The sequence below is a fragment of the Cololabis saira genome, chromosome 10 (assembly GCF_033807715.1).
Source record: "Cololabis saira isolate AMF1-May2022 chromosome 10, fColSai1.1, whole genome shotgun sequence".
Classification (NCBI taxonomy): domain Eukaryota; kingdom Metazoa; phylum Chordata; class Actinopteri; order Beloniformes; family Belonidae; genus Cololabis; species Cololabis saira.
In genome coordinates this window covers 11,938,997-11,956,100 of record NC_084596.1, presented here as the reverse complement: position 1 = coordinate 11,956,100, position 17,104 = coordinate 11,938,997, and the positions used below count along the sequence as shown (strand labels likewise).

The 17,104-nt window shown below is 37.3% G+C and overlaps 1 protein-coding gene across 1 annotated transcript in view; it reads left to right on the top strand.

The window, feature by feature from the left end:
- Positions 1 to 16,747, top strand: part of LOC133452187 (unconventional myosin-IXb-like) — a 35,201-nt gene extending 18,454 nt beyond the window's left edge. Inside the window, exons 22-41 of the mRNA XM_061731409.1 lie at positions 129 to 253; positions 1,076 to 1,414; positions 2,334 to 2,412; positions 2,651 to 2,848; positions 4,997 to 5,103; positions 5,206 to 5,285; positions 7,015 to 7,199; positions 7,369 to 7,476; positions 8,288 to 8,458; positions 8,549 to 8,590; positions 8,671 to 8,782; positions 8,894 to 8,967; positions 9,090 to 9,282; positions 10,135 to 10,263; positions 11,042 to 11,147; positions 11,227 to 11,358; positions 11,496 to 11,641; positions 13,012 to 13,084; positions 13,187 to 13,308; positions 15,473 to 16,747. Of these exons, the coding sequence (XP_061587393.1) occupies positions 129 to 253; positions 1,076 to 1,414; positions 2,334 to 2,412; positions 2,651 to 2,848; positions 4,997 to 5,103; positions 5,206 to 5,285; positions 7,015 to 7,199; positions 7,369 to 7,476; positions 8,288 to 8,458; positions 8,549 to 8,590; positions 8,671 to 8,782; positions 8,894 to 8,967; positions 9,090 to 9,282; positions 10,135 to 10,263; positions 11,042 to 11,147; positions 11,227 to 11,358; positions 11,496 to 11,641; positions 13,012 to 13,084; positions 13,187 to 13,308; positions 15,473 to 15,744 (2,793 nt within the window). The 3' untranslated portion in view covers positions 15,745 to 16,747. The remainder of the gene's footprint in view (positions 1 to 128; positions 254 to 1,075; positions 1,415 to 2,333; positions 2,413 to 2,650; positions 2,849 to 4,996; positions 5,104 to 5,205; positions 5,286 to 7,014; positions 7,200 to 7,368; positions 7,477 to 8,287; positions 8,459 to 8,548; positions 8,591 to 8,670; positions 8,783 to 8,893; positions 8,968 to 9,089; positions 9,283 to 10,134; positions 10,264 to 11,041; positions 11,148 to 11,226; positions 11,359 to 11,495; positions 11,642 to 13,011; positions 13,085 to 13,186; positions 13,309 to 15,472) is intronic.
- The last annotated feature ends 357 nt before the right edge of the window (positions 16,748 to 17,104 follow it).

The following is a 17,104-nucleotide window of genomic DNA, read 5'->3' as shown; positions in this document are numbered from 1 at the left end:
CTTATTTACTACTTACTTATCTCCATACCTTCTCGGGATGGAAGTGGATTAAATAAAACACCCACTTATAGCACAACATGAAAGCCTGACCACAGAATAAATCTGAAAGAGGATTTCTGATGTTTCAGAGGAGCTGGCGTGAGTTTTATGAGAACCACAACCGAGCAGCTACAGTGATCCAGGCAGCATGGCGAACTTCCCTTCGGAGATCGCAAGAAGAACCGGAGGAGAGTGCTGGACCCAGACGAGTCAGGTAGGCCTGTGTTGAAAAAAATCCATTTCCCAATTCTAAATCGATTCTCATATGAATTCCTAAAAATCAATTCATATGTCTAAAGATCGATTTTTTTTTATTTATTTATTTTTTTTTTTGGGGGGGGGGGGGGGGGGTTATCCCAAAAAAGGAATGTTTTGTTGGACACGAGAATAACTGGTGGCATGTTTTTGCCTTTTAAATATGTTTAAAGGTATGAAAACATTAAAGTGTTATAATTGCATAAATTGTCCATATTTCATTACTTTATATACTGTCTTGGGGTTACATTTGCAAAAAATTATAAAAACCAAATGCTCAAAAATTAAAAACCAAAATAGACTGAAAATGGAACAAATAAAAACGGAATGTGGGGAAAAATAAAACCGATTTCATCCGTCTCTGTTTGCTGGATCTGTTTGATAATTCTGACCCACATGATGTTTCTGAAAGCAGTTCTATGAGCATTCTGGGAGGTGATTGGTCCTTACAGCATCATTAGCTGCCAATACTTGCTGTTTATCTCAATATAATACTAGTAGTAATATTTTGCATTACTACAGTAATATAATTCATGCAACAGCTCAAAAAACAGTTTTAATAACACTAACCCAAATCAATATCGGAATCGAATCTAATCAAATCTTGATAATCGATTCTGAATCTTAAGAATCGGAATCAAATCGATTCTTGACATTTGAATCGATCCCCAGCCCTAGAGTCAGGTATACATTACTGCCCCGATCCTTACACTATCTGGCTTTATGATATTGTTAAAGCTCATGTCATGTCAGTGTGACTCAATCCTTTTTTACACTACAGCTTCACAAAAACGCAGCTGAGAAAGCAGCACAATGTGGAGCACAGCCCCAACAGGACCCAGCACGGTGACCCAGGCAGCGGTCGGGTCGAACACAGGGAGCGGAGCAAGGAGAAACGAGAAGGCCGAGGATCCCCACCTCCCCTCAACAGACCCCTGTCCCTCCCATCCGATCACAGAGTCGGTAGGTGTCACCCCAACAGCTCCACGCTTCAACGCGACAAAGATACAGGCGTGAAGGAGAAGGTTGAGAAGTGGAGGGAAAGACATGCTGAGGGAGATCCAACAGACGAATCAAGCCCTGAAATACTCCGACGAACACAGAAGAAGGATGAATTTCGGTAACTTTTTCTGTTTCTTTTAAATTCAGTGTTCACAATAATTTCATAAAGCTCTACTTTTGAGCTCTAAAAGCTACAACAAACACCCTTTGTATCTACCCTTTTTATTTCATGACAAAAGGTTTACATATGGGTCAATGACGAATAAGGATTTTCAACAAGTCAATTTTAAAATAATAAAAAAAAAGAATATCTATTTGCAGTAGTTCAAACATTAAGAATGCTATGTACACATAAATTCATATAAAAATTTTAAATTTAGTTTTTTGTCGAGATGAATTGGCACTAGCCTTAAAAAAAAAGTTATGTAGTGCAACCAAGATTCATATTAAAATAAATTAATTTTCTTAACATCTTGACATCTTTTGTTTTACAAGTTTTCAGTATTATACAAAAAATGGTTGTTTTTTTTAATGGTCATAGTCATATAATGGATGTCATCAGTCAAACTTTGTTTGTATATTATGATGGAAATATAAATACAAATGTGTTGCAATCTTACAAACTACAAGACGTTTGGGAAATCATGCCAGATAGGGCAGAAGAATGATTTAAAAACATTTAGAGTGATTTCAAAAAAAGTTTTCAAAACAAGAGTCATGGTCGGACGGTCGCACCACATGACATTTTGATGCTTAAAACAACAACAAAATCCCAAATAACTAGTATTTTTTGTAAAATTCAAGTGAGTCCATATGTGGGACAGGTAGGTCATATATATTGTTTTTTGTTTATCCATTTAAACCTTTTTTGAATTGAAAAGAAATCGTTTTTTTAGAAAATATAGGCGTCACGTCATTGACCCATATATGGCAAAAACCTCCTAAAAATGTACTTTTTGATACTTTTACCTCTAATGGCAGTGAAGTTTTTTGTCCAGTCTTAATCCTCAGCTTTTATTTCCTTTTATAAATTGCAGCAAAGGGAAGTCCATGTCTGCTGATGAACTATCAAAGATCAGCTCCTCAGGTTCTGACAGCTCACCCTCAACCAACCAGGTAACAATGGTCCTAGTATTGTTACATAATCCAAAGCACAAACTGTGCAACTACAACATTAAATTCTTCTTTTTTTTTTGATTTTCCGCAGTATTTTTTTTCACTATCTTTTCAACATAAAAGCTGTTTGATAAAATTGCTCTGTTTGTGCGTTCAGTACTGTAAGAATTTGTTGGGAAGTTATCGGTCAAAGGAGGCCTCTCGGTCTGTGCCTCATCACTGTTCCTGGCCCTGTTAGGTCAGGACGCGTCTTCGCAAGCTGAACAAACGCAGGCGGCGCTTTGCCTATGCCCGCAGCGGTTTGGTGGTTAATTTTGGAGGCTCCAGGGAGAAAGAGTACTGGAGCTTTCCTCTGCCTCCTATCAGCCCCGCCTTGCCTAGCCTGAAGAGCTCGGCCAGTAGCATCGATGTCCGGGCCCTCAGATCCCAGGTCAAGGTACTGACCAAAGGGACATTTTGATCAGAAAAGGTTCTCCTTCTGCATGCAGGCTTTGCGTGTATGTCCCAAACGGACTGGCTGGATACCTCGCATTGTCCTGGGACTTCTCATTTCTGCTAAGTGGCCCGGTGGAAAATGAGTTGTTGCTTTTGTGTTTCACAAAATTATACAAACTCATTTCCAAAGCTCGTTTTTTATCTTTTATTTTTTATTTTTTGTATATCCAAATGAGCAGTAAGTCAGCAGGCACAGATTAGACTTAGAAAGTACAACAAGAAAGTTTGTGTGTTTTGTAATTTTTTTAAAAGTTGAAATGGGAAAATGATAATTAATGGCTTGGTTTTATATAGCGCCCTTCATATGGGCTCAAATTAAAGCCATAAATATTTTGTATCTGTAGATAAACTTTGTACTTGTAGAAATATTTTGTGCATGTGCAAAAAATATTTATACTTGTAGAAATATTTTGTGCATGTGCAAAAAGAATTGGTACTTGTAGAAATATTTTGTGCATGTGTAGAACATATATAAAATATTTCTACAAGTACAAATATTTTTTGCACATGCACAAAATATTTCTACAAGTACAAAGTTTATTTACAGATACAAAATATTTCTACAAGTACAAAGTTTATTTACAGATACAAAATATTTCTACAAGTACAAAGTTTATTTACAGATACAAAATATTTCTACAAGTACAAAGTTTATTTACAGATACAAAATATTTATGGCTTTAATTTGAGCCCATACCTTCAAGGCACCCAGAGCGCTTTACAGAGACCATTATTCATTCATACATAGCTACGTTTTGTAGCCACAGCTGCCCTGCAGACTGACGGAAGCGTGGCTGCCATATCGCGCCAAACGGCCCCTCCGACCACCACCAAACATTCATACATATTAAAACGGGGCAAGGTGGGTAAGGTGTCTTGCCCAAGGACACTACGACAGCAACTGGGACGGAGCAGGATTGAAACCGCCAACCTTCCAATCATTGGACGGCCCGCTCTACCACCTGAGCTACTGCCGCCCCTAATTGTCACATCTACAACGTTTTTGCTTTATCTACACACTTTGATGCACCAAGATTATGATTTTTAAGGGGTATAATAAATCATTGACAAAATCTTTATTTATTAATGCATGAAAATAATGTAATCCTCATTTATCACATACAACAACCTTCATGTTTCTCAAACTACTTGAATAATAACTACTACTCTAATATTAATTATCTAATTATTAAATCAATTCATGTATCTGTGGTCTTGTCAGAGGTACTTAAAATAATTTAAATTTGTCATTGGTGACTATTGTGTGTCCAGTCTAATCTGTTAGTTACGACGGAGTATTAGGGCCAAACTAAGACAAAAAATAAAAAATAAAGTCATAACAATATGAGAATAAAGTCATAATATTACGAGAATAAAGTCGTAATATTATGAGAATAAAGTCGTAATATTAAATATATTATAAATATATAAATATAACTTCACAAGATGCTCAATATTCCTCATTTTAACACAGGGAGAAGACGGCTGTTCCTGTTAGAGAATAATATTACAACTTTATTCTCATAATATTACGATTTTATTCTCATAAATTACGACTTTATTCTCATAAATTACGACTTTATTCTCGTAATATTACGACTTTATTCTCGTAATGTTACGACTTTATTCTCGCAACATTATGACTTTATTCTCGTAATGTTATGACTTTATTCTCATAATATCATGAATTTATTCTCGTAATTTCCAATTTTTTTTGTCTTAGTTTGGCCCTAATGCTCCGTCGTAGTTAGTGAATTTATTCACGAGATAAATATTAAATATGTTTTATTTCTTCATTAAATCTTACTAACCTGTGTCTGTGGAAATGATAGCGATTTATTTATTCATTTAGTTCAAACAAAGGCAAAAACAGCTGGTTGCATGGCACTGTAACTTTGCATGGCAAGTACGGATGGTGGGGGTGTGGTTCTGTGGTGGAGGAGCTGTGGGAATCCTTTTGGAAGAGTCTTGTGCAACTGCTGGGAATGTGGAGGGGAAAGAGGAATAACTGTGCAAGCTGCTGTCACTTCACCCAAGTGTCTTACTGTATATTAGATTGAAGTCAATGCATGTTATTCTACTGTTGCAGTTGCCTCTAGAACCTGATGGTTCAAGGTTCAGCCTTCCACCTAGGACCACCACTGAGGATTCGGAGCACCAGGGCTCTAATCCATCACACCTCACAACGCCTGAGCGGTAACTCAGTCACTCAGTTGAATCATAAGAAAATGATCCAGCAATTCACATCCAAAATGTATAATACTGCATGGAATTCATCCAGATTTTCCTTTGCTACAGGATTTGGTTTCTCAGTAAATTCCTGAAGAAACGGGCACCAAAATCTTCCCAGAACAGTGACCCTCTATCTGATAAATCAGGTAACTAGTTTTGAAAAATGAATTTTTGTTTCTCCTTACCTCATACATACACTAACTGGTTGTATTAGCTGGAACAGTGCTGATGACAAAATTATATACATACAATTAACTTAAAATCTGTGAAAGGAGGTAGTTTTGTCTAGTCGAGTCACAATCTTCTTTAGAGAATTTGTATTTATGTGTATTTATTAAATTATTAATTTGAAATTACTATAATATGGGATGTGGCAGATCACTGTTAGTGATTTATTTTTTTTATTTTGGGGAGAAATTGTTAGAAATGTCTTGACCAGGACTCCCTGGAAGAAAAATCTTGTATCTCAATGGGACATTTCCTGGATAAATAAAGGCTAAATAAAATTAATTAAATTAAAATAAAGCAGCATAAACAAATTTACTGTGAAAGTTTACCTTCAGTTACTTCTGTGGATACTCTCTCTTTACTGCCATCTGGGGGCTGTGTTTTTATGTTTTATTTTAATAAAACTCTTAGGGCCTGATTTACTAAAGGTTTGCATGCGTAAAAACGTGTGCAAACTTGACATCACCCGCAAACCAATGTGCAAGCTGATCTACTAACAGCGTGCAAAGAGGACTGCGCCTCTCAAATGAGCAAAATAGCACACGCTGTTCATTTAGTACTTTTGACCTGATGAATAATCAATATGGGGCGTACCCGCCAGAAAGCGCTAAATACTGGGAGGGGAAAATGCAAATATGTTCATTTATCACGCGCAATGAGATTTACCAAGCCTGAAAGTAATTGCGGGGATTGTGATTGCGTCTGTATTTAATACGTTCGAAAGGAAGGTGCTAATCTGCCCAGCATTACGCACCGATGGCTGCTGTTATTGTGTGTTGTGCCGTATTCAGCACCCCTGCCGTGAAAAGCTTCCCCTCATACACACTCACACAAACACATACTTAGGAGTTTATATTATATATATATTTACAAATATTATGGAAGACAACACAGTAAGCAGGCTATTAATTAATGACATCAATAACCATTTACCCGATTTTTGTCATCTGTGACTGTGATTGTGGGAAAATATGACTATTGTGGAATCCATGAGCGCATTTAAACATGAATCATTAACACAAAACTGGATGCTAAACAGAACGTGACGCGGAATGAGAATATAATTTTTGTCATTGTGTGTACGTTGTCATTTGTAGTAAATTAAACATGAGCATTTAGTCCTTTTTGACATTTACTCGTGAATAAGAGATCTGTGGGTAATATATGTCGACGAGGGGGTGCTTTTCACGGCAGGGGTGCTGAATACGGCACAACAATCTCTAACTCCAACTCGTCAAATTTAATTTTGCGCTTGCGACTATCCTGCTTCTCCTGCTTTCCATCCAGACTCTCCATGGCGCAAACCCTAAGACACGCAACACCTCATTTAAATACTGCGGTTTGCACCTGTTATCAATTGTGCACGCAATCTTAGTTGATCACCCGCAAAACACACAACAGCACGTGCAAACTTTTTCAGTGCACACGCAATTTAGTACTCTTTATTTAGGATCTTAGTAAATCGGGCCCTTAGAATGTAAAGTTAAAATAAAACCAGTAAATACAAAAAAAATACTCAAACTGCTTACTAATACTATGTTTGAGCGCATCCCTCATCATAATTATCTATGGTGTTGTAGTATTAAAACCTCTTGTTATTATGTTGTGTAACTAATAATGTGAACTGTCCCTCTGCTGTCTGCTCAGTAACTTTGCCCAGATATACTCCAGATCCTTACCATGTGCCAAATAAAAACAGTGGGAGGGAAAAACGCAACCCCACCATCCGTATCAGCCGAGCCACTCGGGCGCTTCAATGGGACTCATCTCTGGACCGAGAAATCACTGACCCCAAGGAGCTACGAAACCTGGACGAGTTCCTCGGGAATCAGGTGAGAAAACTCTGCAAATATCATTTACAGATAAATTGTCAGTCAATTAATTTTGTCCAGTGTTTTGCACAATCTTCGAACTATGAGGGATGCTTGAAATGGGCTTGGATGTTAAAGTCACGGGATGATGTAATTTCCTTGACCATTTCTTCCTGACTTTTGTCATCAGGTGAATGAGCTGCAAACAAGAATAAAAGAGCTGTCCGCCACAGAGAATGTGTTTCTCTCAGCCACTATGCAGTTCAGAGAAACCATCAAAGACATGTACTCTGTCCAGGTCCGTCAATGTTAACATTTTTATCTTGAAGCTGATAAACTAGGCCTAGTAATTGGTTCTCATTGACTACGTTAACACTGCAGTTTCCAAGTGACCCAAATCCGATTTTTTGCTCATATGTGACTCAGATCTGATTTGTTTATGACAGTGTGGACAGCACAAGTCACATGAAATATGATATTTTTCAAATCAGATTCAGGTCGCTTCCATATGTGGTTCTAAATCGGATACAGGTCTGATGTTTTGCAATGCGACCTCAGTGTGAACAGCCAGGTCGGAATTAATGCGACTTTGACGTCACTTGAGAGCGACCGTTGTCATAATACTGCGCTGGCGGGGGCGGGAGTCACTCGGAAGCGATTGGAAAAGGTCAAGACAAACATAATATATACCAAATATATACAATAATATAATATATACATAATATATACAAAATATACCCATGTACGCTCACTTCTGTTGCCTCCATATTTACGGCCATATGACGGCGTGCTGCGTGTGACGTCTTTATTGTTCCTCTGCGCATGCGGGTCAGTTCATGGCCGCGATTCGTTCACACTCGAGTCTGATATAGGACACATTTAAAAAAATAATGTGAACAGCCACACAAAAAAATCGGATATGGGAAAAAAACGGAATTGAGCATTAAGGCCTGCAGTGTGAACGTAGTCATGTTTTCCTTGAAATCAACTGCCTTACGTTATGTTAAAACATTACCAAAGCTTGTAATTTAAATTCTCACAAACATGCAAAACATCTTAAAAGTAATATATTTTAAAATATGTATATAAATGTTCACCTTGACCAACAGAAGCCCCAGATTGGCTACAAAGATCTAATGAAGGGCTACCATAACAAGGTGAACACACTAGCAGGAGCAAAGGAGAAGGCAGAGGTTTCACTGGTGGTCAATCTGTTCCAGTCTGTGCTGGACGGCTTCATCAGGGGCGAAATAAAACGAGCCGAGTCTGAGCCTCCCAAGGTAAGTTTAAATATTTAGTCCCCAAATGATCAGGCACTTTGGACATAGAACTTATTTGGCTTTACAAAGCTCACTTTATCTTTATCTCAGGCTACCAAGTCAACAAAGAAGAGAAGGAAAAAGGAAAAATGTGTACGTTGATGATCTTTATTAATTTTACTCATAATGTATCGAAGTAATAATCACATGTTTCTATACTTCCGCATTCGTAGCTCGATAATCCTCTCGATCACCTGTTCAGCACATACCAGGTGAATATTATGCAGTCATGTGACTTGTGTGGCTCTTACATCTGGGGAATGGAGAAGGCATACATGTGCAGCGGTGAGTACAAAGAGCTGCCAGACCAAAGAAATATAAACACATTTTTAAAACATCCGAATGCAGGCACAAAGTTAATCTGAACCGTTGTTTTTCCATTGTTTTTCATTTTAGCTTGCAAGTTAATATGTCACAAGAAATGCCTGAATAAAATTATCACAGATTGCTCAACACGCTGCGCCAGGCGGGTAAGAACTGTCATTATAAACCAAAGATCAAAGCGTAATTAAATGACTATCAGGACATTCAAATTGTTTTTCCCATAACTCTGTCTATACAGTGTATCTCTCATGTTTTCTTTCCTTGTTAGGATGACAGTTTACCTGGCTCGCTACACTTTGGGGTGCAGGTGTGTGTCTTGACTAGTAAAGCCAATCCCATACCGAAAGTGGTGGAGTTGTTGCTGATGCACGTGGAGCTGAACGGCCTCTACACTGAAGGCATTTACCGCAAGTCAGGCTCAGCCTGTCGGGCGAGGGAGCTGCACCAGATTCTAGAGACCGGTAGGAAATTCTTTTGCAATTAAGCTCATACTTGAAATGCCAAAAGAAAAAGAAAAGTATTTTGAGTACCCAGTTAGTCCGGTCAGCTGTATTCAACTTGACAATTTAGAGTTGCATATACTGTGTTGTAGGGCTGGGCGATATATCGAGATTTTAATATATATCGATATATTTTCAAGCGCGATTATGGTACGAGACAATATCGTTTATATCGATTATTAAATTTTTTTATTTATTTTTTTATGATTTTGATATAGCTTATTTTGTGACAAATTGACTTGAATATTTTATTTGAGATTTGCACAAATGTTTTGTTATTTGCACAACTGTCAACCTCAGTGGAAAAGTCTGCCTGTTACTGTCTACATTGTATTAATTGCACAGTGTATTTTAATTTAATTGTTATGCAGGAAAGGGATATTTGTTTTATTTTATTCAAGAAGCATTTTTATTCTATATATGCAGGCAGTTTATTTTTATTTCATTTGTTTTATACATTTTGATATTGTGCAGCGCTGTTAATAAAGGAACCTGTGTGACATTTGGCACGAGGCTTTGTATTAAAACTGACTGTTTTTTTAAGGGTTTGCCTCAGAAAAAAATAAAGCTAATAGAGATGCTATGTTATAATGCTTTGGGGGAAACCCCAATGATGGTACAGAAAAAATATCGATATATATCGAGTATCGCCATTCAGCTAGAAAATATCGAGATATGACTTTTGGTCCATATCGCCCAGCCCTACCTGTGTTGGGTTTCTTGAACTGTAATTTTTCCATGACTTCTCTGGTACAATGAAAGTCACAATCAGTAGGAAAAAACCTTCTAAAATCATCACATGTGCTCCAACAGATCCAGAAGAAGCATGTTTGGATAACTACCCCATCCACACCATCACAGGCCTTGTTAAAAGGTGGCTCAGAGAGCTGCCCGACCCTCTCATGACCTTTTCTCTGTACAATGACTTCCTGCATGCTGCAGGTGAGAAACTGTTTGTTTTGTTTTAATCTTGACATGTAGGCGTGCTTACTTTGGAGATGATACGGGGGATTTATTCATCGTGTCGAGTGTAGAATCCTGACTTGTTGATTTTAAACTACCGTATTTTCTGGACTAAAAGCCGCTACTTTTTTCATAGGTTTTGAACCATGCGGCTTATACAAAGGTGCGGCTATTCTGCGGATTTTCCTTCCACCGCTAGGGGGCGCTCTAACCGGAATTAGAATCAACACTAAGACAAAATAAATGCAAAGAAGAATATGCTACTTCTTCTTTAGCAGATAGAAGTAGAAGCAGATTTCAAACAGATAAATAGATAAATAAATTCCGGTTATTTTCTCTTGGTTCTGTCCCGTTTTAATCAGCAAAGTTGCTGCCGTGTTAAAAGACACTGTTAGGAAAGGATCTATTTAGGTACATACATGTACATCCTTTACAGTTCAAAATCCTTCTGTACATGTAGTAAATATCTAATCTAACAACATAAATATCTGCGGCTTGCATATCTTTTTTCTTTTAAATAGAGCGGATGCGGCTTGTATATCTTTTTTTTATAATTTTTTAAAAAATAGAGCGGATGCGGCTTATAGTCCAGAAAATACGGTACATAGAGCTGGGTATTTGGTAATAACTGGGGAAGAATATGGTAGGTGTAACTGTACTGCAAAATTATCAGAGCGAGGGGGGGGTAAACTGAAACTGTGACAGTGTAAAATATGGATGTTTCCATTATTAATCTCCCTCTTTGTTTACCTTACAGAGCTGCCAGAAAAAACTGACAGAATAAAGGCTGTATACCAAAAGGTTGATGAACTTCCTCCGGCTAATTACAATACTTTGGAGCGGGTCATCTTTCACCTTGTCAGGTAGAGGGATTTTTTTCCCCCTTTTTTCATTGTTTCACTGTCAAAATTCCCAAAAGATTTTAACCAGCATGTCTTTTAGGGTTGCAAAGGAAGAAGAACACAATAAAATGTCACCAAACTCTCTTGCTATTGTGTTTGCCCCCTGCATTCTCCGCTCCCCTAACGCTGACGACCCCTTCCTTGGGATAAAGGATATCCCCAAGACCACAAGGTGAGTCTTCATACCCTGCACTGCTACAATACTACTCAGTCTGCCTGATGTTGTTTCTTATATCACCATGTGCAAACTGACATGGCTTCAACATGCTGTTAGTGATCTTATTGCGTCACTGATTATGTTGACTTCAGCTGTGTGGAGATCCTGATTCGTGAGCAGTTCAGGCGCTACAGTGCAAAGATGCAGGATATCCAGCAGCTGGAGTTTGCGGAGGCCCAGGCTGTCCAACAGCTCAAACTAAGTCGTCAAAACACGGTGAGCAAGGCAAAAAGACAGAGAAAGGGACAAATGACACCAGGGTCAAGCAGCATCCGTCATTGATATGTTTTCCTCATTTTAACCCTTGTGCTGTCTTTGGGTCAAAATGACCCAATCCTTCTATCCTTCTTTCCTCCTGCTCTCTCCTTCCTTCTTCCTTTCCTCTTGTCCTCCTTTTTTACCCTCCTTTACTCCTTTTTCTTCCTACCTCCCTTCCGTCCTTCGTTCCTTTATTACCTTCTTTGCTTTTTTTCCTTCTTTCCTTATTTTCTCCATTTCTTCTTTCCTCCCTCCCTTCTTTCCTTTTTCAGTTCTTTCCTTCCTTTCTCCCTTCCTTACATCTTTTCTCCCTTCCTTACTCCCTTTCCTACTTCCTTCCTTTTTTCCTTCTTTTCTCCTTTCTTCCTTACTTCCTTCTTTCCTTCCTTCCATCTTTTCCCCCTTCCTTACTCCCTTCCTTACATCTTTTCCCCCTTCCTTACTCCCTTTCCTACTTCCTTCCTTCCTCCTTTCTTCCTTACTTCCTTCATTCCTTCTTTTAGGGCTGTGCGATTAATTGATTTTATATCTAAATCGGATTTATTAATCAAAATCGATGTTAAAAAAGGAAAATCGGAAAATCGATTTTCCTTTTTTGCAGCTGTCTGCATTACAGACAGAGTCGTCTAGTCATCTTTGTTTGGTCAAGAAAATTGTAAATGTTGTCACTTTACTAAACTCAAGGAGGATTTACAGTATCTTTCAATTGCACTTCATTCCCAATAGGGACATTTCTTTGCTATTTTTCTTTAAAAATAAAGATAAAATACTTTAAACAATTTATTCCATTGTCTTTTGTAGTTTTACCAAAAAAATCGAAATCGAAAATCGGGTTTTCAGAGAAAAAAATCGGGATTTTATTTTTGTCCAAAATCGCCCAGCCCTACCTTCTTTTCTCCCTTCCCCCTCCCTTGACCCAAAGACAGCACAAGGGTTAAGGATATTGAAGATGCCTTGTGGAGGTTCCTCATAAACAAACTAAAACAATATGTGAGAATCATTGAGTTCTAAAAAATGTCATATCTCCATCCTCAACGCATCTACAAAGACATTATCTGTCTTTTTCATTATAATTTATTGAATTCAAACTGATTGCTGGACTATACTACGTCAACAGCATGCATTTGCATCCTCTTATGTGACACAAACAAAGACGAGATTCAGTCATTACAAAAACATCTATTTCATATCACCGAGAGGTCAGAAACTCCACAAAAATCATGCTGGCAAATCGTCCATCCCTCCATTTAAATTTTGACCTTTTTTTGTGTCCGACTGACTGGACAGAAACCTCTGATCACTCATATAACACTGTTGTGGTCACTGTACAGATTACTGAAAAGCCTTCAGAGGTGGATAATCCATACACACAAAACTCTGAGAAGACCCTCATTGAAAGGATCAATACCATCAAGCAGAAAAAGTGAGCTCAATGGGTTTTTTTTTTTTTTTTTGTTAAAAAAAAACCTCAAGCGTATTCAGAATAAGTTCTTGTAATAATATATTCTTGTTATTTCATTTTCAGGGTGGATTTGGCCTGCAGGTTACCTGATCTAGAGCAGGAGAACTCTGACAGTGAGAACCTGGACTCTTCATCATCCATGAGCACAGACAGCCTAGACCAGCTGGGGAGCCTAGACTCTGAAGGTCAGTAAGAGAGGTAAAGTACGCTGACCTTCCTCTGGGTTTAAGAAGACAACTTGCCAGTAATTTTAGTCACGAATGTCCTGTCACTATGGCTCACAGTGTGCCACACATGATAGTGCTATGATTTCTTCATTGTGTAAAGAAGTGGATAGATAGCAGAAGTGTTTGCATTTATTCCAGACTGATACACTAAACAATAAGCTTTTAGATGTATACTTTTCATGTATGCTTGTGCTTTAAAAGACTGAGTCATACACACAGGGATAAGCCTGTGCAATGTTTAACTGTGGTTTTACATTCAGTCAGATATTACTCAAGTAGTTGTGTGAAGAATGGAGGAAAAAGAACGGAGCTTCAGTGACAGAAGCACTGTTTTACGTTTCAATAGATTTGACCCACCTGGAAATGATGGATAATTCATGCATTCCACATCTACTTGTCTGCATGATAAAACTGTTCTCGTCAGCTAAAGAATTTGGGGTTTTGGCAGCGTGCTGTCATGGATTCTGGTTTATTATTCAGAGCAGTATATGCATTATACAATCTGGTTTATGATGTTTACCCTTTAGTTTCTGACTTTGCTTTTTAAGTACTGTACACATCATGGTAAAGACTGAACAAACTGTAATTACAATAACAGCTTCTATATTTTAGTGTGAAGATATTGTAGTTAAAATATTGTAGTTAACAGAGGTGTCAAGTAACAAAGTACAAATACTTCGTTACCTTACTTAAGTAGAAATTTTGGTTATCTATACTTCACTGGAGTAATTATTTTTCAGACGACTTTTTACTTTTACTCCTTACATTTTCACGCAATTATCTGTACTTTTTACTCCTTACATTTTAAAAACAGCCTCGTTACTCTATTTCATTTCGGCCTTTAAAAAAAAAACTATCCAGTTAAATTGCTCCATCCGGATAGAGTGAATTTGGTTGTGGTTGTGGCACAGATGTTCTTGTCCAGTTTTGTTCTTACATCTTCCTGCAATTCCTGCAACTAAACTTGGATGTACATTCCAATAAAGGTTAGGATAAATGATAACATGCCTCTGAAGTTTGACTTTTTGCACCATTACAATACTTATAGGCAACTAGTCATTATATCTGCTGCTCTCTGAAACACATGTTAATGCTCAATAGTACACATATATGGTTCTTTAATATATTTGCATTATACTAAGATGCATTCATTTTCAATGGCTTTTTTCCCCCTTACATTACTTTTACTTTTATACTTTAAGTATTTTTGAAACCAGTACTTTTATACTTATACTTGAGTAAAAAACTTGAGTTGATACTTCAACTTCTACAGGAGTATTTTTAAACTCTAGTATCTATACTTCTACCTGAGTAATGAATGTGAATACTTTTGACACCTCTGGTAGTTAAAAACCATAACCACAACCAAACTTGTTTTAATCAGGAGAAATGCAACATCTTGACTCATGGAAAGCAGAAAGCAACTGTGATGCCTTCTCAAATTAATGATCATCTTATCTAACACTAATGTAATCAGTTGCATATTACAACATTGAAAGTTGATGAATTCTTAAAATTCCATATGTGATGAAAAACAGATGCAACGGTACCATTGGTGGAAAAAATAAGTCGCACTGTGCATGCGTGTGTTTTTATGACTTTTAAATTCTAGTCTGTTACAGTCACAGTCAGTGTCTGCAGCACATTATCCCTTTTTTAAATAAAAAAAATAAAAAAGTCTCATTATTCTGCAACACGCCATCCTACAAAGAGGGGAATAAAACCAAACTTTATAATGACTGAAATGAGTACCGAGATCCCAACTGACTGCTGTAGTCCTCCTATATCCATTTTTATTATTATTTTAGTTCCATTTGTTGCGGCCTGTAGTGTAATCCAGCATCCAATATAATAGAATAGAATAGACTTTATTGTCATTCTGCTCAGGTTACAACGAGCCAGCGCCACACTCTTGTCATGCTGAAAGTGGGTAGTAAAGCAGGTGTGAGAGAGTGAAGTACTGACTTCACTTCATCTTCTTCCATATAGACTCAATTCATAAGAACTTCTCATGTCGATCTACAACACATATCCAAAACAGTTATAAACAAAAACAGGGAGTACTCTGATACTGCATGACTCACACTAAATATATTCACTAATCTACTCTCTCTGTTACCAGCAAAGGTGCAATTGAAGACCCAGAAACCCGACTGCCCGCAGAAACCTGCAGACCTGGCAAAGAAAGTCAGAAGTCTGATGGCTCAGACAGATGATGAACAAAGAGAGCTCACCTCAGGACAAAACACAGATTTCACCCAGTCCATATGTTTCCTGCCCAGTCAAGACACTCCCTTTCCAACCAATAACTCCCAGGACACGGGCAACATTTTGAATGGGAGCTTGGAGGATGTGGACATTCCTTACATTGATGAGGATGAAGATCAAAGCTAAGACTAATACCACGAGTCGTGACAGTTAATATTCTCAAGTATGTGTTGATACGATCCAAATGGTGCACTTTGTTTTATTGACTTCTGTTTGTCAGTGCTGCTACAGAGACAAAGTGCTTTGTGTATTTGTACCTACTGAATGGGATATTATCCTGAATGTTCCTTCATAACAACTCATCATCTTTATATCAGTTCTTTGTGGCATTTTTGAAATTATCTCAGAATAATAACAACTACTGTATGGCAATCTTTGTATATACAACTTGTGGACAATACTTTAAAGTCTCATGGTACTAACGTGTCTTGATTGTGTTTGTATCTTATCTGTGCCAGAAAATATTGTAACATTGTACATAGTGATTCTGCTTTGAAAATAGAGGGACTGCAATTTGAAATATCACTGTGTCTAAAACCACTTCCTTGTCTTTTTTTTTTTATTTTCTTGTGGTTTACATATATTATAATACTGTGACTGATCTGAGACTACATGTAAAAGACTAGCTGTTGTTCACATCGACTGGCTGATTTTGTGATGACAAGGGTGTACAACTTGACCATGTAAACTTGCGTCATTTTTTGTGTATACCTGTACATTTTATGAAAGGTATGAATCATTTTTATGGTGAACTTCTTCACACTCTTGCATACCACCTTCTGAAATTACTTAACCATTTTCAAAAGCATGTTTCTTTGATACTAATTACAGTAGCACAAATCACATCATAAAATCATTGTCCCAGGAACAATTCTCATATGTAAAATGGAGATGGAGTATATTTAAAAAAAAAAAGTGTGAAGAATAGTAGACCTTCAATTTAAAGGAGGGAGTGTGATATTCATTCCTAGATTTTTAATTTGTGGTGTGCTGAAAGTTTCAATGATTAAAAAATGCTGATACATTTTCAAAAGCATGTTTCTTTGATACTAATTACAGTAGCACAAATCACATCATAAAATCATTGTCCCAGGAACAATTCTCATATATAAAATGGAGATGGAGTATAAAATGGAGATGGAGTATATTTTTAAAAAAAAAGTGTGAAGAATAGTAGACCTTCAATTTAAAGGATGGAGTGTGATATTCATTCCTAGATTTTTAATTTGTGGTGTGTTGAAAGTTTCAATGATGATTAAAAAATGCTGATACAGATAAATGAAGAAAAGTACGTTATACTTTGTTTTTCCTGCCATTGAAAGCTTTCATATAAGTTACTGAACATATTGTACAGCTTCTTCATAAACGAAGCTTATCCTTATTAGGCATTTCCTTTTCATTCCCCGCGGTGCGACGTCCACAAATCACTGTCAATACGATGTCGTCACTGTATCTTCAGCCAATCAGATAAAGGGTCGGGGTTTCC